The 26,674-nt window shown below is 49.7% G+C and overlaps 2 protein-coding genes across 7 annotated transcripts in view; one reads left to right on the top strand and one right to left on the bottom strand.

Annotated features, from left to right (window-relative positions):
* Positions 1–5,717, bottom strand: part of EIF4ENIF1 (eukaryotic translation initiation factor 4E nuclear import factor 1) — a 29,619-nt gene extending 23,902 nt beyond the window's left edge. For 2 of the 5 annotated variants that reach the window (XM_058158113.1, XM_058158114.1), the window contains exons 1-3: positions 5,272–5,717; positions 4,085–4,190; positions 1,287–1,360 (exon numbers count right to left, since the gene is read on the bottom strand). In XM_058158113.1, the coding sequence (XP_058014096.1) occupies positions 1,287–1,360; positions 4,085–4,183 (173 nt within the window). In that variant the 5' untranslated portion in view covers positions 4,184–4,190; positions 5,272–5,717. The remainder of the gene's footprint in view (positions 1–1,286; positions 1,361–4,084; positions 4,191–5,271) is intronic. The other 3 variants (XM_058158111.1, XM_058158112.1, XM_058158116.1) reach the window with 3 other exon arrangements.
* Positions 5,718–6,028: 311 nt separating this feature from the next.
* Positions 6,029–26,674, top strand: part of SFI1 (SFI1 centrin binding protein) — a 50,381-nt gene continuing 29,735 nt past the window's right edge. Inside the window, exons 1-17 of one of the 2 annotated variants that reach the window (XM_058158109.1) lie at positions 6,029–6,169; positions 6,375–6,433; positions 8,521–8,685; positions 9,823–9,894; positions 10,839–10,949; positions 13,464–13,558; positions 14,801–14,918; positions 16,194–16,296; positions 16,455–16,611; positions 19,857–20,006; positions 20,929–20,999; positions 21,331–21,423; positions 22,512–22,609; positions 23,420–23,486; positions 23,679–23,809; positions 25,219–25,300; positions 25,668–25,846. In XM_058158109.1, coding sequence (XP_058014092.1) covers positions 6,411–6,433; positions 8,521–8,685; positions 9,823–9,894; positions 10,839–10,949; positions 13,464–13,558; positions 14,801–14,918; positions 16,194–16,296; positions 16,455–16,611; positions 19,857–20,006; positions 20,929–20,999; positions 21,331–21,423; positions 22,512–22,609; positions 23,420–23,486; positions 23,679–23,809; positions 25,219–25,300; positions 25,668–25,846 — 1,715 coding nt within the window. In that variant the 5' untranslated portion in view covers positions 6,029–6,169; positions 6,375–6,410. The remainder of the gene's footprint in view (positions 6,170–6,374; positions 6,434–8,520; positions 8,686–9,822; positions 9,895–10,838; positions 10,950–13,463; positions 13,559–14,800; positions 14,919–16,193; positions 16,297–16,454; positions 16,612–19,856; positions 20,007–20,928; positions 21,000–21,330; positions 21,424–22,511; positions 22,610–23,419; positions 23,487–23,678; positions 23,810–25,218; positions 25,301–25,667; positions 25,847–26,674) is intronic. The other variant, XM_058158110.1, reaches the window with a different exon arrangement.

Raw genomic sequence — 26,674 nt, 5'->3', positions numbered from 1 at the left:
GGGGCAGGGCCAATATTTACCGGTTCTCTGAACTACTCAAAATTTCCGCTACCGGTTCTCCAGAACTGGTCAGAACCTGCTGAAACGCACCTCTGCCATAGTTGCAAGGCCAATTGGTCAAACAAACACAAAACATATCAAGCAACCAATCAAAATATCTCATCAATTTTACAGGCTGCTAATGGGGAGGTGGAGTGCCTGGGATTTCTACCTGTAATAACTTGCTGGTGCAGCCAGTTAGGCAGGAAGGCTCTTATTAAAACCTCTGTCATTTATACTTAGCTCACACCTACAAAACTTGTTAAAAACTCTTCTGCACAATTTATAACTGTTTTCCTTTTATGAAAGTTGAAACCAAAGTGTATACTTTGAAGTGGGTAAATGGTAAGAAATTGAAATATCCTTGGATGTTGTGATCTGCTAAAGAATTACTTCTAGGTTAGTCAGTCCTCCACGAGTATTTTGACAGATTTATAGCTGCTATTGCATTAAGTCTCTGACATGCAAAGCAATCTTAATAAAAATCACACTGGTACTTTATTTTTACTGTTTAATATTTAACCAAAATGTGCAGGACTCCTAAAATGATCCACTTCATTATGTCACAGCTGAGATGATCACTATGTATGAGAAACTGTTTCCTCTGCTGAGGATATGATGACCCCATCACCCACCCAAAGCTTCTGCTTCTTTTCCTTTTATGAGTGACAGGCACCAAAAGAGCAGCCCTATCTGGCAGACCCCCTCCTATCTGGCAGACCCCCTCCTATCTGGCAGACCCCCTCCTATCTGGCAGACCCTCTCCTATCTGGCAGACCCCCTCGGCAACCACCACAGGCTCTCCAGTGACAAACATGTAAACGTAGGACTTCTCGCTATTGCAACCTAAGGATAAATACTGAATTTGAACTATTTCATTATTGTTTATAATTTGCAGTGAATTAGGCAAACAATGCTAATCAAGTTGCAGAGCCTTACAATAGAAAAAATGTTTTATCCATTATCCTTATCAGTTTAATGGTCCCCAGATATATTTTATGTTACGTTTAGACTTGCCTATTATCTTTATACTGTTTCACCTTTACTAACAGTCAATAAAATGTCACAAGAAAAATGAACAAGTTGCATTTGCTATTATTCCTAAATGAAAAGTACAGATCTCTAGGCAGCTGCACTAAAGCCAAAATTTACTACTATATAAAATATAGTATGTAATGCATGCAATTCCTAGCTAGTAAACATGCCAACATCCAAACTGGCCGATATTGTAGGCTTAGCAGAAGTACCTGTCATATTTTTCAGAGAGACATGACGGCCTTTGTTTTGATTGGGGATGTTCTTTAATGTCCAGGAGTTCTTCCTGAAAAAGGAAAAAAACAGGAATGCAAGCGTTGTATTCACAGTATGTATTCAGAGCCATTAACTCTTGAAATTCAGACATTTCACAGATCAATAGTCCAAAGCATTGTTTCCCAAAGATAAGATAATCTTTGTCACTTTTTTCCCGTGAACACACTGGCACACTTTTAAAAAAATGAAATTCTGTTTGTACGTAGGTCTTTGGTTATTCGGGTTTTCTCCCACGTAAAATTGGAAGTGTCTTGGCGAATCCACCACCCAGCACAGATCAACTCCGTAGCCAAGACACTCATCTCTAGAACAAAATGCTTAGCTGACGAACAACACCTAAAAACCGAACTACACACTCTCACAAACGTACTAACATCCAATGGATTCGAGAGAAATAAGATTACCAAACTAATCCAAAAAGAACCCCCCACTAAAACCCAAGACAGAGAACAAGAAAATGGCACAGCCCTCCTCCCATATATAAAAGGCACCACAGACAGAATCAGCAAGATCCTCCACAAACATAACATCAAGACAGCATTCTGCACAAACCAAAAAATATTAAAATATCCACCATCCTAAGAAACCCCAAAGACAAAATTGAGTTAGAAAATCAAGGAGTATATGAAATCCCATGCACCGCCTGCCCCACCACATACATCGGACAAACCAACAGAAGAATAAGTGCACGCATTGAAGAACACAAGAACTCAGTCAAAAAAGAGGAACCAACTTCTTCCCTGGTCCAACACTTTAAAGTCACAGGACATGATATTGACTTTAAAAAGACCAGAACTATCGCCAAAACTGAACACTTTAACAACAGAATAATCAGAGAAGCCATCGAGATAGAAAAACGCCCACACAGCATGAACAAACGAGATGATACCTCCCGCCTACCAGCCATTTGGAAACCCGCCCTTATTGACAAACGAGTCCCTAACACGAGGAATGACACCAGACCCACACTCACGAGGTCCACACAGGATGTCACCACCACACATCCACCCAGAAAGCAGACCCAAACCCACACTGATCAGGAAGCACGACCAAGGACCAGAAGCCAGACCGCAGCTGCAACATTAGCCATTTCAAACCCCTCCAATCCATACATGCAGCAGACTGACACCCACTATGAAGATGTAGCACGACCACGAACACGAAGCCCAACAGCAGCAGTGCAGCTCACCAGCTCAAATCCCCCTGCAACTCAGACTAATCTGAGCACAACCAAGCCCCCACCCAAACAGGACACACCCCCAGCCAATCAGAGCACAAAAAAACCCCATCCAATCAGAGCACAGCCAAGCTCCCACCCAATCAGTTCAAACCCCCACTAGCAGTTAAAAAGGAAGAAACAGCTGCAATCACACATTGCTCCCAGAAGCACGAAGCTGAAGCCTGAAGATGACGAATGAGACTTCGTCGAAACGTCGCCAAGACACTTCCAATTTTACGCGGGAGAAAACCCGAATAACCAAAGACCTACATACAAACACCCGCGAAAACCTCAGAAAACATATATATATTTTCGACGAATCACATTCGTCATCTTCAGGCTTCAACTTCGTGCTTCTGGGAGCGTGCTTCTTGCTCCCAGAAGCACGAAGCTGAAGCCTGAAGATGATGAATGAGACTTCGTCGAAACGTCGCCAAGACACTTCCAATTTTACACGGGAGAAAACCCGAACAACCAAAGACCTACATACAAACACTCGTGAAAACCTCAGAAAACATATATATATATATAGATAGATAGATAGATAGATAGATAGATAGATAGATAGATAGATAGATATACGCACACACACACACATATACACACGTGTATATATATTAATCACAGCATATTACAGATATGTAACTTCAACTCCCAAAAATCCATTCACTTTAAAGTTGCAGAGGTTGGAAAATGCTGGTTCAAAAAAGCCTAGCAATGAAAGAGTAAAGCATGCAGATCTGTGACATTGTCATAGTGTAAATAGCACTTTTAGAGATTAGCCAGCATTGCACATAGTTCCATGTCACAATTTGTCACGTAATTTTGTAGTACTGTATAACACGTATCTATGTATCTGAGCAATTATACATTTATTCTAAACATATGGAAATAAGAAAAGTAACAATTTACATTGATAACATAAAATAGTTGGTTTTGTTCACTATTTAAAACATTTAGTAAAATAAATAATTACACAAATGTTTGTCATAATTACAAGAGTGCTTTTGCAATTATAAGCCAATTCATATCTTCACATCTTTCGCTACTGTGGCGACCAACTGAAACTTACAGGGCCCGAGATGCTCATTGTTCAACATAATGGTTTTAATAGTTTTAATCTTAAACTGGGGTTTTTATTGGGTTTTTTAAATTCTTTTATAATTTTAAATTTAAACTTTTAATTATCAGCCTTTTGTAATTTGCTAGGTTTTAATTGTTGGTTTTAATTGTATATGTATTGTGTTTTATCTTTGGCTGTACACCGCCCTGAGTCCTTCGGGAGAAGGGCGGTATAAAAATTTAATAATAAATAAATAAATAAACATGGGCATCAGTTTAAATGGTATTTCAGTAATGCCTTATTATAGGAAATGGATATGAAAATCAAGTTCCAAACAAGAAAAGCAATTTCCAAATTTAATTCTATACTTGCAGAAACAGCCTTGTTCTAAAGATGGGGCGAGACACTTCGATATCCATTTAGCAACACTTTATAAAGCTCTATCTGCTTACTTTTGTGTATCGATGAGGGAACTTCATTGTACTGATTATGTTCATGTTAAGCAATGCATCTCCATTCACAGCTTCTGCCAATCCACCTCGCTTGTCCATAGTGGAACTATGAGGGGGGGAAAGAACAGATACAAACTCCGACATCAGATCTTGCAGGTTGTCTGAGAAAACGGCGCAACAAAGTTTCACTTCAAGTATCACTGCGTGCAAGTTGAAAGGCTCTTCAGTCTGAGGCACCCGTGCAGGGCAGGAAACCTCCCTGGGTGGCCACCAACTTCTGCAGCTGAGCATCTGCAGATTGTTTCACTGCTGCTCTGGTGGTCAGAAAATTCCTGCTACTAGTCAAACCTGCTACTAGTCTCCTTTAATTTCAGCCTCTTGCTCTCTCGTCCTGCCCTCGGCTCAACCCTCCTGCACACCAGTCTTTCGACAGCCTCTTCTTCTGCAACCCCAAGACGGGCCCAGCCCCTGTTCACCCCCCTTGCTTGCTTCCGAGGAGAGCAGCCAGAATGAGACCCAGGCAACTTCTCCAAATCCTCTCCAAACCAACACAGCTAGTAAGGTTGCTCAGCTGGTCCACTAACAGGCCTCTATCCAGTTGCCAAGTCAGGCGGCTGCAGACTCCCACTGGATTGGTGTGCGTCCCCAAATGCAGCCCCTCAAACTGAACCTCAGCCTCGGGCTTTAAGCCCAATGGCTTTTCCTCACTTCGGCCCCGGAAGACCTAAAGTTAAGACTGCAAGTTACAGCTGCCTAGCAAGGCCGGGCTGGGCGTTTGGCGGCCGAGAGAAGCAAACCAAACCTCGGAGGGTTTCAAACGGCAAGCTTGGCTGCTCAGGCGGGGGGCTTCTTTCAAGGCGAGCGCTGCCGGCCCAACAGCCGCCCCCCCCCGCGGCTTCCAGAGGGCTGAGCCAGCCGCCCGCGAGGCACCGTGGCGGAACTTGCACGGGACCCCCGGCAGCACCGAGGCCGGCGCTCCTGCGGGGGCGGGAGGAGCGCTAGCGGCGCCTCGGCACTGACCGACCGACCGACCCGGGGAGGGCCCCGAATGAAGCCGCTTCTTCGGGCAGAGCCCCCCCACCCCGCAAGAGGCGCCGCAGCGGAGGCAGCCCTGGAGGCGGCCGGCCAGACAGTCCGCGGGGGCTCAGAGCCGCACGGCAATGCTCAACTGGCGGCGGCCGGCCTACCTGGCAGGGGCGTTGTGAAGTTATCGGTGAGCGCCGGAGCACCGCGCGGGGCAGGCGAGGCGAGTTTGCCAGAGGGCTTTTCCGGCGCTACCGAGCGGGAAGCGAGGCCTAGGCCGCCCCGGAAGACGGAGCGCCGCACCGGCAGGTGACTCAGCGGGCGCCTCACCTGGGCCCGGCCGCCAAGCGCCCGCCCTCCGCTACCGCCGGCCTCGCTTCACGGGCTCCGGGGAGGCCGTCTCCGTTCGCCGGCCTTCTTCCCCTCAGGCCCAGGCACCGCCGCCGCTGCTGCTTCTGTCGCCGTCGCGTTCGCCCCGTCGGGCGTCGTCCGCCCCTGCCGGGCCGCTCTGGACTCGACCCGCCGCTCGCTCCGTCGCTCCGTCCGTCCGTCCGTGCGCGGGTCCCGCTCCGCGTCTCCTCAGCCGCCGTAACCGGGGCCTCCGTTACCCACCCCTCCCCCTTTATAGCTACGGCGCATGCGCCAGGCACGCGCCCCTTCCTCTCCCGCTCCGCCTCCCGCCGCGCGCGCGCGCGCGCAAACGGCGCCCTTCTTCCGACGGCCTTGCTCGAGAGCTGCCCCCTGCGGTCGCCTGACGGGAAAACGTGGCTTTCCCGCGATTGTAGGCTCCGAACTCGGAGCGCGACCCCAAGGAGCAGTCTTTGGCAACTGAGGCGGCGTTGGCGTGTATGTCACGGGCGGCGGGCTGGTGCCGTGTCGAGACGGCGCGGGAAGGGTCCTTCAGGCGATCTAGAAGGCAGCACGCCTAAGAGACTCCGAGGAGGCGGAGCCGCGCGCGAACGGACGGTGGCCGCGTTGGGACCGCGCTCACCCGGCGCGAAAGCGTCCGCCGAGGCTCCCAGCGGGTCCCCCGGGCCGGCTGCGGGCTTCAGGCCGACGGAGGTATGTATGCCGCTTTAGCCGCTGGGCTTCTTCGGGCTGGAGGGACTTGCCCGGCGCGGCCCCTCGGGCATCTTGGCGGCCGGGCCAGGAAGCACTCTGCGTATGCCCAGAGAGCTCTCGCCGCGCCAAAGCGGGTCCTAAACGGGCGTTTGAATGTGCGAACTCGGGACTAACGGATCTCCTCTTTTTCCCTGCGACCCGCCAGAAAGCCGGGGCTCCGCCTGGACGGGAAGGGCGCCTGATGGAGAGGAAGGGCCGCGGCAGGTGAGAAGGGCCGGCTGCGCTCGCCTGGGTGGCGGGGAGAGAGACGCCTTTTCGGGGCGGGAGGGGGGAGGTCAGTGCTCGGGAAGGTATAATTTTTAAGGCAGGGGTGTCCAAACTTGGTCCCTTTAAGACTTGTGGACTTCAACTCCCAGAGTCCATCAGCCAGCAAAGCTGGCTGAGGAACTCTGGGAGTTGAAGTCCACAAGTCTTAAAGGGACCAAGTTTGGACACCCCTGTTTTAAGGGCTGTGTAAACGTCGGAATTGCAAATAAAAATGGGCTGGTGGGAAAGAGCAGCAGGGCAAGAAAGGCTGCCGCCCACCACACCTCGCCTTAAGCCGTGTGGCCACAGGGGCGGTCCTCGCTTACCGACCGCTCATTCTGTGACCCTCCAGAATGAATTCACCCTGTCATGAAAGCGAGATTTACAGCCGGGGGTTGAAGCCGCTGCATTGCAGCGCCCCCTCCTGGTGGTCTGATCACCGCTTCACAGCCGGCTTCCCACAATCCCTCAATGGAGAAGCCGGCAGGATGTGTTGTGGATGGGCTTCATTATTGGTATGCTGCCGAAGTCGTTAGGAGGTTTCACTTTATGACCACATGGCTTAGTGACCAAATTACAAGTCGAAATTGCAGTTGGCAAGTGAGGACGACCTGTCTTGATTTCATTCCAAGGGAATGTTGAGGGATTAATAGCCTTTACATTTGGCTTCTCCTCCTATTTTGTCTTGCAAGCTCCCTCCTCCTCAACTGAATGCTGAATGCGGTTTTTGCACAGCTGTAGGGAATGCATTGTGTCTCTGCAATAATTGTTTCTCTATTCACTAAGGGGTGTGCCTTTGGTTCCACTCTCATGCTGGCTCAGGAATTCTGGGAATAGAATAGGAATAGGAGCAGAAGTTTTTATTGGCCAAGTGTGATTGGACACACAAGGAATTTGCCTTGGTGCATATGCTCTCAGGGTACATAAAAGAAAAGATACGTTCAGCGAAAATCCACAGGTCATTAGGGGGCCATAGTTGCCCACCCTGCTTTAGAAGCTTAGAAATATAACCTCGGTTTACATATTTTACTAAGCTATAGTGTGGGTTGCTTGGTTTTGGTTTAACTTATTTAGGGAACCCAACTATTGCTTTCTGTTGGCTTTGGACTGCAAATGCACTTCTTAATATCAAGAGAGCCATTACTTCTAAACTGCAGGTAGTCCTTGATTTACAACTGGTCATTTATGACAGACCTACTTTGGGGCTAGTTGTGATCCAAATGTGAAATTCTGTCCCTCCCCATGGTCATGTGGCCAAATGTCAGGTGCTTGGCAATATGGACTCATTTAGCCCATTTGCAGTATCCTCTGGTCACATGACTCTACTTGATGATGGTTTTGCCAAAACCTGACACTTCTAGTATTTGGCAGAACCACACCCATAGTAAACCAGGTTTGTTTAATGTTCATAACATTTGCTAATGATCTCAGCAAAAGGGGTCATAAAACAGGCCATAAAACTTGATTGACCTGTTTTATGACTGTCATAAACTAACCGTGATGGACAGGCCTCCATTGCAATCATAAGTCGAGGAATATCTGCAGTGTCTATCTTAGCATTAAATTATGTGGAGCCTGAATTTCAGGCAGATTGGTTTAAAGAAGGTGATTTGTCTGCAAATTCTGTCAACCTTAGAAACAGAAAAATTGAGCTGTTGTACCAGAAAAGGTGCTGTGAAGAACTAACAGAATAGTAGAGTTGGAAGGAAACTTGGGGGGTCATCTAGCCCAACCTCCTGCCCAGGCAGAAAATTGTATACCATTTCAGACAACAGCTTGTCCAATCTCTTAAAAATTTCCAGTGTTGGGGCACCCACAACTTCTGGAAGCAGATTGTTCCACTGATTATTCTGTCAGGAAATTTCTCCTTAGTTCTTGGTTGCTTCTCTTTTTTATTAGTTTCCATCCATTGCTTCCTGCCCACCTTCGGGTGCAGAATCTCTGATGAGATGGCTCATTTCTGAAATTATTGTTGTTTCTGTATCGATATAAAATAGTATTAAACTATATTTCTAATGATAACAATTATGGTTTTTCTTTTAAAGTTCCAAGTCTCAAAAAGCACAGAAACCACATAAAGAATGTGTGAGCCATCAGCCGATGCCTTGTCACCCGAAGAGAAATTTGGGGCAAAGTGGGAATTGTCGGATCTTATATCGTGTAATGTATACCTGGAACCGAGGTGGGAGGTTGAAAGAACTTCGTATTAGGTAAGAATGAAATTTGGGTTATGTGTATTTTCTGTTACTCTGAAAGATCTATTAGAAATGGCAGGTGTATGCAAGAATTAGATCTTGAAATGTGACTTTTGAAATGTGTCTCCTGCTTTGTCCACCTGGTTAGCATCTTTCAATTATTTATGTTTCAAGTTTAAGTCACAGTAACTGGAATACATTGAAAGTTACATCGCAGTAACATAGGTTCAGAGAAAATATGACTTAGAAGGGATCTAAACCTTGTTAATTTTAAGTCTTGTGGACTTCAACTCCCAAAATTCCCCAGCCAGCCATGGGAGTTGAAGTCCACAAATCTTAAAAGTTAACTGGGTGATAGAAGGAGCTGATTTAATGCACCCTGATGGGATTCACTTACTGCCTTCAACTGAAAGTGGTTTAACTATAGTTAGTTGTATATATGTTATGGTTCAAAACCAGCATAAGTTCAACCATGTTTTGTGTAATCAAGTACAGTTAAAATTAAGCCATAAAGGAGGGTTATAAATCACAGTGAGTGGCTTCATATAATTAGTGCAGTGTGTGAACCATGTCATTGGATCAGTTATATCAGGGGTCTCCAACCTTGGCAGCTTTAAGACTTGTGGACTTCAACTGCCAGAATTCCGCTGGCTTAAATTCTTAAAGTTGCCGAGGTTGGAGACCCCTGAGTTATATTGTCCTACACCTCAAGAAGCAAAAGGAGTTTTACAGACAAGTAAATGTGCTCCCTTTTGATGATCTTCTCGAAAGGATCCTTAAAGCCATCACAGAAGAAAGCTCCTGTGGCCATCTCAGGGAGGGTCTGGAGGGGTCTGATTCCGTTTAATCTATTTTTATAAATAGATGGTTTTTTTTTAAAAAAAGATGGCTATTGGCTTCAGATTTGTTTAGCATCCTTGGGCATCTGGACATGGAATGCGAAACTGAATGGTTTGAACAGGTAAAGAATAAGCCATCTCTCACCCAGGTTTCATGGAAAAGCCATTTCCCACCTCCACTTCGGCTCTTCCTTGTAGCTCCTATGTTAGAGAAAATGGAATATCTTAAAAAATAGGCTCAATATGGAGAGCTGATGGTTGCCGTTTATTTATAGCCTGCCCAGAAATATTGTTGACTCCATTGGTTTTCTAGGCACCTGGCAAGGAAATTTTTTTACCTGTGGAAGAGGAAGACATTTGGAAGAGTCCTGCCATCCAAGGCCAGGTAAGCTTTTCGCTCAAAGATGTTTGCATTTCTGCAATAAGAAACAAAAAACATGGCATCATCAGGAGTGATTTATCTATATGCTAGTCTAAAGAAAAGAAGAATTAGAAGTGACATGATAGCAGCATTCCAGTACTTGAGGGGCTGCCACAAAGAAGAAGGGGTCAAATTATTCTCCAAAGCACCAGAGGACAGGACAAGAAACAACGGCTGGAAACTAATCAAAGAGAGAAGCAACCTGGAATTAAAGAGAAACTTCCTAACAGTGAGGATAATCAACCAGGGGCTTTCAGAAATCATGGGGGCTCCATCACTGGAGGTTTTTAAGCAGGGTCTAGACCAGGGGTCTCAAACTCGCGGCCCGCAGGCCAGATGCGTCACGTGCTGGCCCCGCCCCCCACCGGGTTTAGCAAAGGGGGGGGAAGGTCCCGATACATCACCCGATGCTGCTGCGATGACGCGAGTTTGACACTCCTGGTCTAGACAGTCCCGTATCTGAAATAGGTTCTCCTGCTTCAGCAGTGGACTGAACGCCAAGGTCCCTTCCAGCTCATTCATTCCATTCTATTCATTCTGTTCAAACTCTCATTCCGATAACCTTTAGGCAAAATGGCATCACAGGGCAACCATTTTTGATCTGGGCTAACTTATAAAATGTGTCCAAAATTCAGGACCCATGAATAGAAATTGGGCCAACATAAAACAACTTAGTACGTTAAACATAATCATAAAACAGTTTATGACCTAATACAGCATGTCATCAAATGTTTCCTGTGCTGAACTTTGCCACAGGGCAAATACGCTGATTAAAGGGTCCAGGTGAGGACGTGGGCAGTTCTCTCAAAGGCTGCCTGATTAGCTCCAGATGTCCTTTGTGTGACGGCCCCAGAGCACAGACGATCTATATTGGTGTCTGGTGTGTTTTTCTTGTCATCTCTATTTAGGGCCTATTTTGTTCAGAAAACGCTGCAGAAAACCTTTGGAGAGTGGAAGGAGGAATGGTGGGTTCTTTGCAGAGAATGGAAGCTTACCGTCAGAGCTGACTGCCATCACAGGTCTGTGCAAGATGCCAGCCCATTCTTTGGGCCAGGAATCCATTTGAGCGTGTTAGAAAATTGCTTTCGATTCCCAGGCTTATGTTATCTTTCCTGCATCCTAGCTAAAAATAAAAAATGGTTCTGTTCAGACATTGCACTAAACCATGATGCATGTTAACTATAGTTTAGGTCCTAAACCGTCTTGAGCCAGGCAGGCCAGCTTAGAGTTGGTTATCTGTGCTTAGTTTCCATCTATTCCACATTTCTCTTCCGGGTCCCTGAAAATAAAACATATCTATATTCTACTAACTGTCAGCCTCCACTCCAATCCTCACATCCTTTTGTACACTTTATATTCAGTAGTTAGATTGCAGTGGGGTTTTACGTGTAATGTACATAGCTCATGGATTCAGGTTAAGTAGAGAGGGCCCTTTAAGAGTGTCGTCTGACATGAGATCAAGGGGAGGGGAGATTGATGGTTTAAATTCAGCAGGAATGTTAGAGCGTGGGCTTTTCAACAGACATTGCATTCTTGAGATGATTTACAGCCAGAGACCAGAAGATTACCACAGGGCCGTGGCATTGGACCAGACCTGGCTGACCTTGTGGGAGGAGGGACTAACGATGGGATATGGAATGTTAGCCATATTTTGTCTCAGATCCAACTTTATACTGCTGCAGTCTGGATGTATTTAGTAAAAGTACTTTTCTTTATTTGCAAATGAAGTCAAGGTGTATTCTTTCCTAAATATAATCAGAGGCAGCTTGCTTGATTCTTGTCCCCGTAACCCTTAACAGGACAAAATAGCATCATAGGGCAACCATTTTTCAGCCAAGGTACCTCAAATGGGCTAACTTAGAGAATGTGTCAAAAACCTGAGACCTGTGGAGTTGAAATTTGGCAAATTTTATAGAATACTTTATGACATTACACATGATGTCATTAAATATCATCAAACATTTCCTGTGCTGAGGTTTGTGCTGTTCAGTTCAGCAGGGGCTGTTTCCAGGGATGGCCCACATCTGAAGGGAGGAAGGCAGGACGTCACAAGTCCTGTCACTGTTGAGGGCTTTGAGGAATCTGGGAAGGGATCTCCCTGAGTCCTTCGGGAGAAGGGCGGTATACAAATTTAAATAATAAATAAAATAAATAAAAGAATGGCCGGTAGATCATGGGTTGTCTAGTATGAAGTAATATTTTGAAATGCTAAACTAAACCATAATTGGGGTCCAATCTCCAGTGTTAAAAGATTTCATTTCATCCTGTATTAGTAAGTCACATTTGAGCTCTCCTTGAATTGTTTTAGTTCCTTCTGGGTTCCCTCTAGTGTCCAATCTTACCTATCATGGATGAAGACTATTGCTTAACACAATGTAAGCCGCCCTGAGTCTTCGGAGAAGGGCGGGATATAAATGCAAAAAAAAAAAAAAATCATTTAAAAGAAATAAATAAAACAAAGATCTTTTCTCATGGCAAGAATTCTTTTCAAATTTATGTAGACCCTTAGTCCATTTGTAACTTTCTAAAGTAAAAAAATTGATCACTTTTTTGCTGTTGATTCCAGGAAAAAAAATGGTCCTTGTATTTCAAATTTCTTTTGCTAGGGATTGAAGGAAGCTTACCAGGTGCTAAAATTTGTTGATTTAAATTTTCCTAATAACTGAAAAGTAGTTAACAAGCTATTTCCAGAAGTGATGAAAAAAGCAAGCATGCAAAACTGGTGTCCTTTTGAGGGCACTGACCATTTGAGCAAGATATCGGTAATTGTTCCCTTGCCTCTTGGAGCTCTGAACCCACAAGAGACCACTGTCTTGCTGTCTCCTCGCGGGGAGCAGTTGTCTGGAACACTTGTGGGTGATCTCAAGGCCTCTCCTTGTCTGGAGAGAAATTATGAAGAACTCGCATACTCGCTGGCTCTTCACTCCACCGCAGTCATCAGTTCCTCTTTTAGTGGAGCCACTTCACCATTTCTTCCTTGGAAGTCCCAGTTTCCTGTTCTTTGGAAAGAGGAAAAGTATGAAACCTGTTGGTTAAACTGTAACAGAGACCACAATTATTAAAAATATCAATGTTCTCATTCCTGCCTGGAGAAATGGAAATTCAGCCCCTCCCATGAAGGCTTCCACTTGCTTGGCTTTCTCATCCACTCCCTAAGGCTAATTTTGGTGGCCTTCAACTTCCAAAAAGTTGCCTGTGAAGTTTCTTTAAAACAAGAAAGAAAAAGAAATGCTCTGAGCGTTTTTATAAAGCATCTGAGATAGCCGGGAGTTTTCCTGTATACCAACCTGTTGCTGGATCCTGAAGAGAAAAGTCTTGCTGGTACTGACTCTTAATACACACAGAGAGAGAGAGAGAGAGAGAGAGAGAGAGAGATGGGGGGGAGAGGGAAGGAGGGAGAGAGAGAGAGTTATGTAAAATAGTTATTTTAGCATTTGATATGAAAGCATTTGCAGAAATCCCTTCTGCACATATGTGCCACAGCTCAACCTGATCCCGGCTGCTGACCAATCGTTTTGTTCTCCATTGGTCAGGTATTTTCTCTACCACAAGGTCTTTCAGGCTTGGAGGTCCTACCTGCTCCAGCAACAAGCGAAGAAGCTCGCCTACCATATTGCAGCGGCCCATGGTGAGAAGTGGGGGGACTGGGCTGGGCAGGGGAGCGAGGGTTGGGGCTCAATTCTCAGAAGGAGCCAGGGAGGCAGATGAGCTGAAGGCCGCCACCACCCCATGTGCCCCTTCATGCTTGTGCCCACCCGGTTCCTTGTCGGCCTATTTTTAAAAAAATTCATAAGAAAGGACAGCTAGCCTATTGCAAATCTGGCGTTATACCTGCAGAAAGGCTAAGAGACCCTCTTCTCTCTCAATGGGCTGCCTGCCCAGAGCAGGTGCCCTGCTTGTGCCCATAGCATCTTCCCCAACCTCTGGAAATGCTTCTGGGCCAGGAGAGCTTTCTCCTCCTGACTCAGAAGTGCTGCTGCTCTGCCGGCATGGAAGGCGCAGAGCTCTTCTTAGAGGAGGGGCAGCGTTTGGGTGTGGCCGCCGGCCCCTCCGGTGCTTCTTTCCCCATCGCCTGCTTGATTGCAAGACTGGGATTCTTAAGCAAACGCCACGTTGTTGGTTCCAAAGACCCTCATGAACTTTGTAGATCAGGAAATCTGTCCTGCAGCTCTTGGGTTGGGTTCGACCCTCGTTCTTCCCTGGTGCTTCTGTTCATCCTGAGCGGGTCTCCCTCTGCAGCCTCCCCTGGTTCCCACTGGCTTCCTTCCTCTAATGTTTCTTCGGTTGGGATGCTGAAGGTTCTGCTCTCTTCCATGCCACCAGTTCTCCAGCTGGGCTTTGCTCCTCCCTGGACAGACATGTTCCCAAAGGATTGAAAAAAATCACAGTTTTATCAAAATAAAGGCAGGCTTGACTTAACTAAACCATGATATACCCTACTTTTTGGAGTATAAGATGCACTCCCCCCCCCAAAAAGAAAAGAGGGTGGAAATGTTGGTGCATCTTATACACCAAATACAGCCATTTTTGGCTTCCTGAAACCCCAGCCTATTTTCGTCCATTTCCACCTCCCAACCCCCCCCCACACGTGTCGCGTGTTTGCCCTCCCCAGCCCCCAGGAGCGCTCTGCAGGCCTCCTGAAACCTCTGCGCACCCTGTTTTTGTGAAAAATGGGACGTGTGGGGCAGGGTTTCAGGAGGCCAAAAATGGCCGTGTTCAGTGTATAAGACGCACTAACATTTCCACCCTCTTTTAAGGGTCCAAGCTTTGTGCTTGATTTAGCAAAGTGTGGTTGAAGTGTAGCTTAGCATAACGTATGAACCTAACCGGTATTCCTTGTTCTAATGACCTCGCCAACCATCCTCCACAGCAACCAAGCAGAAAACCTTCCGGAGTTGGCAGCGTTGGCTGAGCTACGTCCAGCTACGCAGGATGAAGCAGCGGATGGACTGGGAGGCCCTGCACTTCCGGCAGCAGAGCACCCTGCGGTGAGAACCCGGTGTGTGTGTGTGTGTGTGTGTGTGTGTGTGTGTGTGTGTAGTTGGAGGGGGCTGGATGTGGTGGAATATAGTCCATCATATATTCATATGGATTCCCAGAGGGAGGGGCTGCATTCCAGAGGACCAGGAGACAGCAAAGTTCAGATACAGGTAGTCCTCAACCTATAACCACAGTTGAGGCCAAAATTTCTGTTGCTAAATGAGACAGTTAAATGAGCTTTGCCCCATTTTATGTCCTTTCCTGCCACAGTTATTAAGGGAATCACTGCAACTGTTCAGTTAGTAACATGGCGGTGAAGTGAATCTTCCTTCCCGGTTCTCTTTGCTTGTCAGAGGGTCACGAAAAGGGATCACATGACCCCGAGACTCGGCAACTGTCATAAATACATTCCAGTTGCCAAGCATCCAAATTTTGATCACGTGACCATGGGGATGCCACAACGGCCATAAATGTGAAAAACGGTCATAAGTCACTTTTTTCAGTGCCATTGTCACTTTGAACGGTCAAGGAACGAACGGTAGCAAGTCAAGGATCCCCTGTAGTTCGGTTGGGAGGAAAAGGGGCCGTCGGCTCCTTCCCAGGAGCTTCCAGAGTTGAAGGTGGAAGTTGTTTACTTGAGTTTGGCAGGAAGAAAAGGGGGCTTTGTGGCCTAACGCCCCCCCCCTCCAGGTTTGTGAACTCAAGAGATGACTTTGCAGAGCTGTTGTGTCTTGCCCGCCCTCAGAGCAGCCGGGGCCTTCTTATCTGCTCCCGAACACGGAGGAATGTATGCCTCCCGGCCCCAGTCCTGGCTCCATGCCCAGACAAACTGCAGAAGAAGGAGCACCTCCCGGCCCCAGCCCTGGCTCCATGCCCAGGCAAACGGAGCAGCTAGACCCCTCCCCCTCCTCCACAGCATGTGAGCCTGAGGAGGGTTTATTCCCAACAGCTGATTGGAGTGACCCTCGCATCAGAAGACTGGATAGGCGGAGGCAACAGAAGGAAGGGAGGGGCAGGCCTTAATGAGTGCTGAGTCATGGAGCCACACCCCATGGCCTATATAAAGGATCTGCTTTCTGGCAGTCTCTGAGTCAGGCAAAGTCTAAACATATCTTGCTGAAGTCACTTACTGGTCTCCTGCCTGCTCTGAGGACTTTGCTAGGACTTTGGGCAGAGCTGCAGAGGCAAGCCTGGTTCGGATTTCCCTGACCCGGCCGTCAGCGGAGGAGTGGGACACGACAAGAGCCCTTGGCCTTCACAAACATTCTTCCTGTCTCAAGCAGGCTCTCTTGGGGATTGTGGCAGAAGCAATGGTGCCGGAGTCAGGTGTACCGTGGGATGGAGTCCCAGGCCCTCCGGCAGTGGGCGCACAGTGTGCAACTTCGTGTGAGTCTGGAACCTTCATGAACTTTCAGCCCTCAAGGAAAGGCTGGGCTCCCACGCCCTATGACCCTGGGGTTTGTGGAACGAGGGCAGGAGCCTGGCTGGTCAGCCTTCCCTGCCTGCTTCTGGCTCTTAGCGCCTCTGGTCACTCTTGTCCTCAGGCCTGGCTGCAATGGAAGGCCCTCGACACACAACTCCAGCGGGAAACGGCGGCAGCCAACTGGGCAGCGAGGTGCCTGCAGCACTGGACGATGCGGCAGGGCTTGAAGTCCTGGCTCCAGTACGTGAACCAGCGGAGGGAGAAGCAGCGCAGGAGCAGTGAGTGTCCCTTTCTCTGGTGTGGCAAGTGCGAGGGGTGTGTGTGACAGGAGGGTTGGCTGGGGCGGGAGGTTCTCCAGGCCAAGACCATTGGCTGATGGAGGGGTCAAGGCCATGAATGGGATGGTGGAAGCTTATTGTCTCCGCACACGGACTTGAGGGCAGAGGATTAAGGAGCCCTTCCAGGGCAGGTGATTCTTATGAGCAGGTGGCACTATATGAAAGCTGCTTTTCACTCCAGGATTCATAGGTGAAGACATCCCTCTCCCGATTGGTAGAGCTGGTCCTCAAATTACAACCGTTCATTTGGTGACCGTTCAGAGTTACAGCGGCACTGAAAAAGTGACTTATGACTGTTTTTCACACTTACGACCATTGCAGCATCCCCATGGCCATCAGAACCCAGGTGCTTGGCAACTGGTTCATACTTATGACGGTTGCAGGGTCCTTGAATCGCATGATCCCCTTTTGCGACCTTCTGACAAGCAAAGTTCCATGACGGCCTTGGACCTGACCCAAGTAGTTGATGGCCCTACTCACATCGGGGGTGGCACTCTGGACCTGGTTTTTGTCTCTGGTCAGTGGTTGAGAGATCTGGACTTAAAGGAAATAGTCATTGAACCTTTGTCATGGTCAGATCACTCTCTTCTTCGCCTGGACTTTCTGACCGCCATTCACCACCGCAGGGAGACGGAGCCGATACGTTGGTTCCGTCCCAGGCGCCTGATGGACCCGGAGGGGTTCCGGACGGAGCTTGGGCCATTTCCTGACGGTCTGGCTCACGGCTCGGCTGAGGAACTTGTTGCGGCCTGGGAACGGGCCGCGGCGGGGGCCTTAGACCGTGTCGTGCCTTTGCGGCCTCTGACCCGCGCAGGTCCCAACCGCCCTTGGTTCTCCGAGGAGTTGAGAGGATGAAGCGCCGGAGAAGATGCCTAGAGAGTTCTTGGAGGTCTAGCCGCTCGAGGCTGATCGGACACTAGTGAAGTCCTATACTAGGGCTTACCTAGTGGCAATGAGGGAAGCGAGGCGTAGCTACGCCTCCTCCTCATTGCATCGGCAGATAACCGCCCAGCCGCCCTGTTTGGGTGACTCGCTCCCTCTTACATCAGGGGAGCGGATGACCCGCTGCAGGGACGTGCTGAGGAGTTTAACGGTTATCTATACGATAAAATCGTTCAGCCGGGAGGGCCTAGACCAAGATTGCAGTGACGGGTGAGACGGCTGAGGGTGGTCTTGGGGACATTTTATGGGATGAGTTTGACCCTGTCGCCCCGAGGACATGGACAGGTTGCTGGGGAGGTTGAATGCCACCACATGTTTATTGGACCCGTGCCCCTCCTGGCTGGTACTGGCCACTCAGGAGGTGACACGAGGCTGGCTCCAGGCTATTACGAACGCTTCCTTGGTGGAGGGAGTCTTTCCGACCGCCTTGAAAGAGGCGGTGGTGAGACCCTCCTCAAGAAGCCTTCCTGACCCGCTGTTTTAGGTAATTATCGTCCGTCTCCAACCTTCCTTCGTGGCTAAGGTTGTAGAGAGTATGGTGGCATATCAGTTTCCTTGCACCTGGATGAAACTGTCTATCTAGACCTGCTCCAGTCCGGCTTCCGCCCGTTACAGCACTGAGACGGCTTTGGTCGCGTTGGTGGATGATCTCTGAGGGCCAGGGATAGAGGATGCTCCTCTGCCCTGGTCCTATTAGACCTCTCAGCGGCTTTTGATACCATCGACCATGGTATCCTGCTGCGCCGGTTGGAGGGATTGGGAGTGGGAGGCACCGCTTATCGGTGGTTCTCCTCCCATCTCTCCGATCGGTCGCAGACGGTGTTGACAGGGGGCAGAGGTCGGCCCGAGACACCTCACTTGTGGGTGCCGCAGGGTCGATCCTCTCGCCTTCTGTTCAACATCTATATGAAGCCGCTGGGTGAGATCATCAGTGGCTTCGTGTGAGGTACCAGCTGTACGCTGATGACACCCAGCTGTACTTTTCCACACCGGGCCACCCCAACGGTTATCAAGTGTTGTCCCGGTGCTTGGAAGCCGACGGGTCTGGATGGGGAGAAACAGGCTCAGGCTCAATCCTCCAAGACAGAGTGGCTGTGGATGCCGGCATCTCGGTACAGTCAGCTGAGTCTTCGCTGACTGTCGGGGCGAGTCATTGGCCCCGATGGAACGGGTGCGCAACTTGGGCGCCCTCCTGATGAACGGCTGTCTTTTGAAGATCACTTGACGGCCGCCTCCAGGAGAGCTTTTACCAGGTTCGCCTGGTGCGCCAGTTGCGCCTTTCTAGACCGGGATGCCCTGTGCACGGTCACCACGCCTCGTGACGTCTCGCCTGGATTACTGCAATGCTCTCTACATGGGGCTCCCCTTGAAGGGCATCCGGAGGCTTCAGTTAGTCCAGAATGCAGCTGCGCGGGTGATAGAGGGAGTCCCTCGTGGCTCCCGTGTGACACCTATCCTGCGCAGACTGCACTGGCTGCCTGTGGCCTTCCGGGTGCGCTTCAAGGTTTTGGTGAACATCTTCAAAGCGCTCCATGGCATAGGGCCGGGTTACTTACGGGACCGCCTACTGCTACCGGATACCTCTCACCGACCCGTGCGCTCTCACAGAGAGGGACTCCTCAGGGTGCCGTCAGCGAGACAGTGCCGTCTGGCAACACCCAGGGGAAGGGCCTTCTCTGCGGGGGCTCCCGCCCTCTGGAATGAACTTCCCCCAGGACTTCGTCAACTTCCGGACCTCCGAACCTTCCGTCGTGAGCTTAAAACACATTTATTCATCTGTGCAGGACTGGATTAGTTTTTAAATTCGTGGGTTTTTAAGGGGTTTTTAATGGGTTTTATTATTTGCTAAATTTTAACTGCGGCCAAATTGAATAAGTTTTTTAGTGGTATTTTAATAGTATTTATTTTGTAATAGTACTGTTTATTTTATCTGGCTGTAAACCGCCCTGAGTCCTTCGGGAGAAGGGCGGTATAAAAATTTAAATAATAATAATAATAATAAAAAAAGTCAATAGGGAAGCACCAGATTCACTTAACAACCATGTGACTAACTTAACAACTGCAGGGATTTACTTAACAACTGTGGCAAGAAAGGTCATAAAATAGGACAAAACTCACTTAGTTAACAACAGCAGAAATTCACTTAACAATATAAGTTCTGGGCTCCGTTGTGGCGATAACTCGAGGGCTCCCTGTATTAGAAGATGATCTCCATCCAGCGCTCACCTTTCCTTCCTTCCCAGGGCTGGCTTTGCAGCACCATCATGCCCAGCTCCTCCGCTGGCACTTCTCAGCCTGGCGACTGGCATGGAAACACAAGAAGCAGTCGGAGCACCTCGCCCAGCAGGCGGCTGGCACAGCTTTGCGAAGGGCTTTTGCCCAGTGGAAACTCTGTATCCGCTCCTGGGCTCTCCTGCTGTTGCGGGTCAACAGGGTCAGAATCCCCACAAAGCCCCACGTTCGTTTGTCAGCTAACTTTTGGAAAGGTTTACAGAAAAAAAAACCAATCCTTCGATTGGAAAGAAAAAGCGAGATAGGTTAGAGGGTTAACCTTAATCCTTGTGGTGAGATGGGTGGCAAATAAATGTAATAAAGAAGCAAAACGTAAATTATTTATGTAAATGAAGGAAAGCCGTATGCAAAGACGAGCCTAAAGCCCATGTGGCTTGGCTCCAGGGAACCTTCCTAGAATCTGTGTGGCTGGTGCAAATGTGCAGGAGGCACGTTGGAGGGTCCGGTCTCTTTGAGAAGCCCTTTCCCCCAGGTATACCTGGCACCTTCCCTGGTTAGCCTTTGAGGGTGGTTGAAAGGCACTAGGACTGTTGGTAGGATGGAGTTGGTGGCCTTCAGAGGTAAGTCCCGTCATCTTAACCGATGCGGCTTTTATTTTTGGTTCAAACTGCCTGGAGCCCCATGTAATAAATACATTAGAACAGAAGTCCCCAACCCCCAGTCTGCAACCTATGGGGAACCGGGCCCCGCAAGTGGTGGGCGAACGGCAAGGCTTCGTTTGCACATGCACAGGGTCTAGGTTGCACGCATGAAACCATCCCCCTGCCACCAGTCCGTGGAGCCAGAAAAGTTGGGGTCCCTACTGCATCAGGAGTCCCAAGATAGACGGAGGTGACAGACGGGCCACTGTCTCCTAACTCAGAGAGTGACCGAGGCGCCCATCCGGTTTGGACGATGAGGATAAGAGGGAACAGTGCTTCAGCCACACCAATTGATCTTCTGAAACGTTGCGTTCCTCCTTTGAGGGACAAAACGGCTGCATTGGTTAGTCCAGTCTGTTGCATTTCTTAACCCATCCGTCAGATGTGGCGTTGTGTGCCGAAGAAGCAGAGCGTTACTGGCTGGCTCAAAGCCACCATAAGCGTCGCCTGCTGGTAAGAGCTTTGTGGCTTCTCATGGAAAAGGCCTGAGGCTTCGGCATCTTGCGAGTGGCTGGAAGAGCTGCTTTCCTTGCTGCATCCTGGCTGGAAGGGCACGGGTTCTGTTCCGCATGCTGTTACGCCATGGCTTGGGCACAGTGCAAGTAAATGGAGAAGGTTTCCCAGGCCCTGTGCTCAGGACACACCCACACCATTGCAATGACTTGCCTGCTTCTTTTGGCCTCACCAGTTGTGCTTTCACAAATGACGCACAGGAAGGGCCGTTCCAGAGGTGCACCTTCCCTGCATCTGGAACGGAGGTCAGCTGTTCTTTCACTTTCCACAGAGTTGTGGGTTTCGTGCCTTGCGAAGGAACATCCGGGAGGCTTCCCTCAAGCAAGTGAGAAGAAATCTGGCTTGTCAGCAGCACCAGGTCACGGTGAGCCTTCCTTGTTCCCCGGCTGCCTCTGTGCTGCCTCAGCCTTCACCCTGAAAGGGGGACCTTTTGTGTGGCTGAGTTTTTACTGTGACAAAGGAAACTTGGGGGGGGGGGGGAATGACAAATTACGGACCGCAACTGGGTGGTGGTTCTTAGAGATCATTTTTATGCATCTGTACAAATTTAAAACCTGAGTAATATAGACAATAATTATTAAATTATTGGTGATGATGACAAAGGATTGAAAATGGTGGATACTTTTGTCTTCATGGGCTTGAAGTAAGCTGAAGAGGGTGTGCAGGAAAAATGAAAAGGATATCCTGAAAGATTAGACTGTTTGTTTTAAAAAATGAGATTATGTAAAACTGTGAAAGCTGGATAGTAACAATGAGAAAGAAGACAGAACGTTTGAATTATAAATCTGGATGTAGTAACTAAGGGCACCAGGGGCTACCAGAAAAAACAGTCCCAAACTAAATATAGACAGATTGTTTCCCTGAAAGCCGTGACCAGTAAACACACAACTTGGGCTCAGATCCTAAGCAGATCCCACTGTACGAAAAGGAGGATCCTTGCCAGCATGGAGGAGAGCAGCAGAGGGCAAGAGAGGAGGCAAGGTGGATGGGTAGATGGGATCAGAGCACCTCCTTAGAGAGCTTTAATCACCAGAGAAGCGCAATATGGTTGAGCCCAACTGGAAAGCACCTGACTAAGGGACTTTTCCAAGAATTGGGGTACCTGACTCTGACTGGGAAGGGCCCCGGGGGTCACGAAGAAAAAGAAAATGTTCATTAGATGGAAGGTAGATTGTTGGGGGCAATAAAAGTTGACTTTGTATATAATATACAAATGGATGAAGACTATTGCTTAACACAATGTAAGCCGCCCTGAGTCTTCGGAGAAGGGCGGGATATAAATTTAAAAAAAAAAAAAGGTAGAGCTGGATGACAGGTAAGTGTGATCCGCTGTTCCCTGGGACCCAAATTCTGTCCCAAGTTGCAACTGCTGTTGTTTGGAAGCCCCTCCCTCTCCCTGCATCCTGTGAGTCGAGTTGCTATTTATTTCCTGCCTCTTCTCTTCTCCTCCAGCTCACATCCAGGTTCTGGGCTTGCTGGAGGTCCCGTCTGGAGCAGAAGGAGGACGAGCAGCACCGCCTCCTGACCCTGGCAGCTGTTTCTCACCACAGGTGCTGCCGAGGGTCCCATGGTTCTCTCTCGAGGGCCAGCAAGGCTCCGGTTATGAAGTGTGGGAAGGGCGGGTGGCTGGGGCTGGGCTGGTTTCTCCCTCGCCTCCTTAGTACTCTTGCACCTTGCAGTGAGATAGAATAGAGCAGGGGTCTCCAACCTTGGTCCCTTTAAGACTTGTGGACTTCAACTTTGCTGGCTGACGGACTCTGGGAGTTGAAGTCCACAAGTCTTAAAGGGACCAAGGTTGGAGACCCCTGGAATAGAGTTCCTTGTGAAAATCCTGCACAGTATCAGAGAAGAGGGAAGGAGGGCTGGAGAGGTTCCGCTGCGTGGAGGTCACTCCTGCCTGGCGTGCCGGTTCGCCCTTGAGGGCACCGGCTTGTGCCCCTCTTTTTTCCGCAGCAAGGCCCCCTACATCCTTTCATACTTGTGGAACAGGGCATGCGTAGTAGATGGGCTAGGTACTACTTCTTCCTGTAAACCGGCTTGTTGAAAATGGTAGGTGTGGGATATGGAAGGATTTGGGTCCCAGCTCCGGCCAACCCTAGACTGACCCTGAATACTTGCAGGCACCCCTTTTGTCAGCAGCTCCAAGTGGGGAATTTTGGGGCACTAACAAAAAACAGAGATGCCCACGTAAGCCCAAAGTCATCACACTGGCCCAGCCCTTGCAAGTTGGGATTTGTTTATCCTCTGCTTTGCGGTGCCCTTCAGTTTGGCCCCGGGGAAAACTCCCTGGCGCTGAGCATCCAGAACTGGCTACGGAGTGCCAGCTGACCCTCGGCTGAAGTGCCCATTTTGCCTTCCAGCCGGAGGCTGCTGCAAAAATCTCTGCGGATCTGGAGACAGCGAACCTGCGGGGAAAGATGGTGGAAGGTGAGCTGCAGAAACAGAAGCCCCGAATGCCAGATACCACGTGGGACCGAGGGACCTCTGAACTTCACATCAGGGTCCAAGTCTAACTGCTCCCTTCCTTGGTTGCCTTTATTTTGGCCCTCAATTCCTGCAAGGAGACTGGGGGGGGGGGATGATCAAAAGTTCCCATTAAGAGTCTCTTTTTGTCTTCAGTTACAGCGTGCCAAAGCCGAGCAGCATCGCCAGGCCGTGCTCTTGACTGCTGCCTTTCAGGCGTGGAAGCTGTTCAAGGATCACCAGCTCTGGTGGAGGGAAATGAACAGGGTGGCTGCCAGCTACCACAGGTGGGCTGGCTGGCTGCAGCCTCTCGCTTAGGGGCGAAGCAGCCCGTGTTTCTTTCTTGTCTGATGAGGATCTTGGTGTCACCTTCTCTTGAGGTGCCAGGAGCAAAGCTAGGAAAGGCTTGTAGCTCAGTCATGAATATCAGGGATGTTGAATCGGAGAAGCTGTTGAGAGGATCCATCCTTGAATGGTGGCATCACAGGAGCTAGAAAGGACCTCTGAGGTTGCAAACTCCCTCCTACGAGTCTCTAGACGGTCTGCTACCGCATTTGAGACAGATTCAGTAGAGCCTCGGTTTGAACACCTTTCATGGAAAGGAAGCCCCCATTTCATGAGGCAGCTTCTTCCTGTGTTACCTCTCCCATCATCCTGTCTAACCCGAATCTCTTTCCTTGTCATTCCTGGCTGCCGGTTCTGGTCTTAGCCCTCTGAAGAGCGCTACCCTAACTCTCCGCAGCCTCTGTGCTGCCCGCTATATCTGCCCCCTTCCTTCGTCCAGTCTTTGCCAGATCTGGTTTCCAGAGCTTTCCCCGCATCGGTCGCCGTCTTCTGAGCGTACTGCAGTTTGTCAACGTCCTGCTTGGATGGTGGGGCCAGAATTGGACACAGAATTCCAAGGGGGGCCTGAGCAAGTCAGAGGAGGGGAGGGAGACAGTTTCCTCCCATGCCCTGCTCAGACCCCAATACCCCTTCCCTTAATTACTCTCTGCGTGAGACACTTGCAATCTGCTAAAACGTCCAAATCTTTTTTGCCTCTGGAGTTGCCAGGTCAGAATCCTAGATTTCTGGCTTGCATTTTTTTCTCCCCTGATGTAGGACTCTCTTTCCCCCCCCCCCCCCCGCCCCCAATTAGTTTATCCTGCTCACTTCAGTCCACAATTCAGGGTTGTCTTGGGTCATTTTGAAACTTGCAAAGTTTAGAAGAGCCCCTTTGGTGTAACGGAAAGTGCCCGGGGGGAGAAACGGGGAGAAGGTGCGTTCTAGTGCCGTGTTGGGCTTGTAAGCCAGCTGGGAGACTTGAAGCCTTGGCAAGAGGGCTGCAGGGAACCATTTCTGGATAACCAGGCCAAGAAAACTGCAGGGGACGCATCCCAACAATTGCCAGAGTCAAAAATTGACCGGAAGGTATCCTCCCCCCACCCAAAAAAAACCACCCCACTACTTACCCTTCTCCCTTGTTAGCCACTTGAGGCCGCATCCCTGGGCTGCTGTGTTGCCTTTGCCCTGCAAAGAAAGTGAGGAGGGGACTCTGAGATAGTGTTGCCAGAGCTCTGCCTGGCAGGTTGCTGTTCACTCGGTCCAGCTCTGGCTTTTGTACGGTCAGCCCCGGGGGGGCTCCAGAATGTGGGCTGCAGAGACCCACAGAGGCCCGGCTGCTCTCTCGGGCGTCTCACGCTGTGCTCTTCCACAGGGAGACATGGACCAGGCGAGTCTTTGCGCAGTGGCTGTTGAGGCAGCGCGAGCAACAGGAGGGACAGGCGGCAGAGAAGATGGTAAGGGGTGGTGGTGGTGGTGTTCTATGCACGGCTGTCCTGCTGCTGAGTCCGGCCAGGCCTCTCCGCTAGGAGGAGGGTCTCCGTGCCCATCGTTGGCTCCTCAGTCTGAGGGTTGTGGGGGTTGAAACAGGGCCCGGATCTCAAAGGGAGGCTTAGTCTGGGGAACAGAGCTACCTAGATGGCATCCCTTCTGGTCCTGAACTTGGCCTCAGTTCTGCTGCCCCAAAAGCTTCCTTTTCGTGCCTGCTTGGGTCCCTGCTACACCCCCCCCCCCAGCTTTTTGCCACCTGAAGCCAAGAGGCTGCCAAGGAAATGACCTCAGGGCAGCCCAGCCGCCGTCCCAACCTCCGGCCTCTCTTTGCAGGCAACGTTGTGCGCTGAAGAGCGAGTTTTGTCCCAGTTCTGGGGCCGGTGGCACAGGGCCACCCTGGCCTGCCTGGAAGAGCGAGAGGGTGCCTGCTTGGCCAAGGGGCATCACCGGCATCGGCTCCTTCGGGCCACTTTGCACCTCTGGAGGGAGAATGTCTGGGAAATGAAGAGAGGGTAAGAACCCCACCTTCACTGGCGCTGTGCCCCGAGACGGCCTCTCGGGGGGTCATTGGCTTCTCTGGCTGGCGGGTGGTGTTGCGGGTGGGCTGATATAGGACAAAGTGACTTCCCCCCACTCTTCCGTCCTTTCTGCCAGATTTCTCCCAATGGGTCCTGCTTAGGGGGCAGATGGAGGCACCTCATGTTTAGATCCTGAGAAAGTTTGCAGGGGCCCCAGAGACATTCTTAGCCAACAATGGACCTGGCTTTGAATGAGGAAACTGCAAAGGAGCCGGGATGGCAGATCTCTCTCACCCTGAGCCTCTCGGTGCTTCAGAAGTGGTTTGGGTCCCACCATTGCTCAAGGCTTAGTGGAAGAGAGCTCCTGGACCCATCCTGTAGCTCCCTGAGGTCTAGATCTTTGCAACCGAAACAGGACAGGCCTGAGGTGGTCACTGCTTGAATGGTGAGGGGGTGGGGGCAGTGATGCTCTTTCCTGAATGCATTGCTGATCTTCCATACTGAAAGTGAGCCAAGAATAGAGACGGTGGCAATGCCAGTTTTGCTCCAGCTGAGGTTCTGAGGTAGGGATGAGCAGCCAGTGCCAATCTTTCTCTTTCCCAGGCTCCCAGCAGAGTCTCCTGGGAGACGGATGGATTTGCTGCATTTCCAGGGGTGAATTATTCAGAATAGCTGAGTTGGAAGGGACCCTGGAGGTCTTCTAGTCCGACCCCCTGGCATCAAGCAAGAGATGCCATTTCAGACAATTCAGTGGAGCTCGGCAGAAGCCCCATCCCCAGGCTAAAATCTGGGTTCCTTCCCTCGTGACATGCCCGTATCTCG

This window comes from Ahaetulla prasina, chromosome 15, assembly GCF_028640845.1.
Source record: "Ahaetulla prasina isolate Xishuangbanna chromosome 15, ASM2864084v1, whole genome shotgun sequence".
NCBI lineage: Eukaryota > Metazoa > Chordata > Lepidosauria > Squamata > Colubridae > Ahaetulla > Ahaetulla prasina.
Note: the sequence above shows the minus strand (reverse complement) of the source record. Positions and strands in the feature narration are given on the sequence as shown.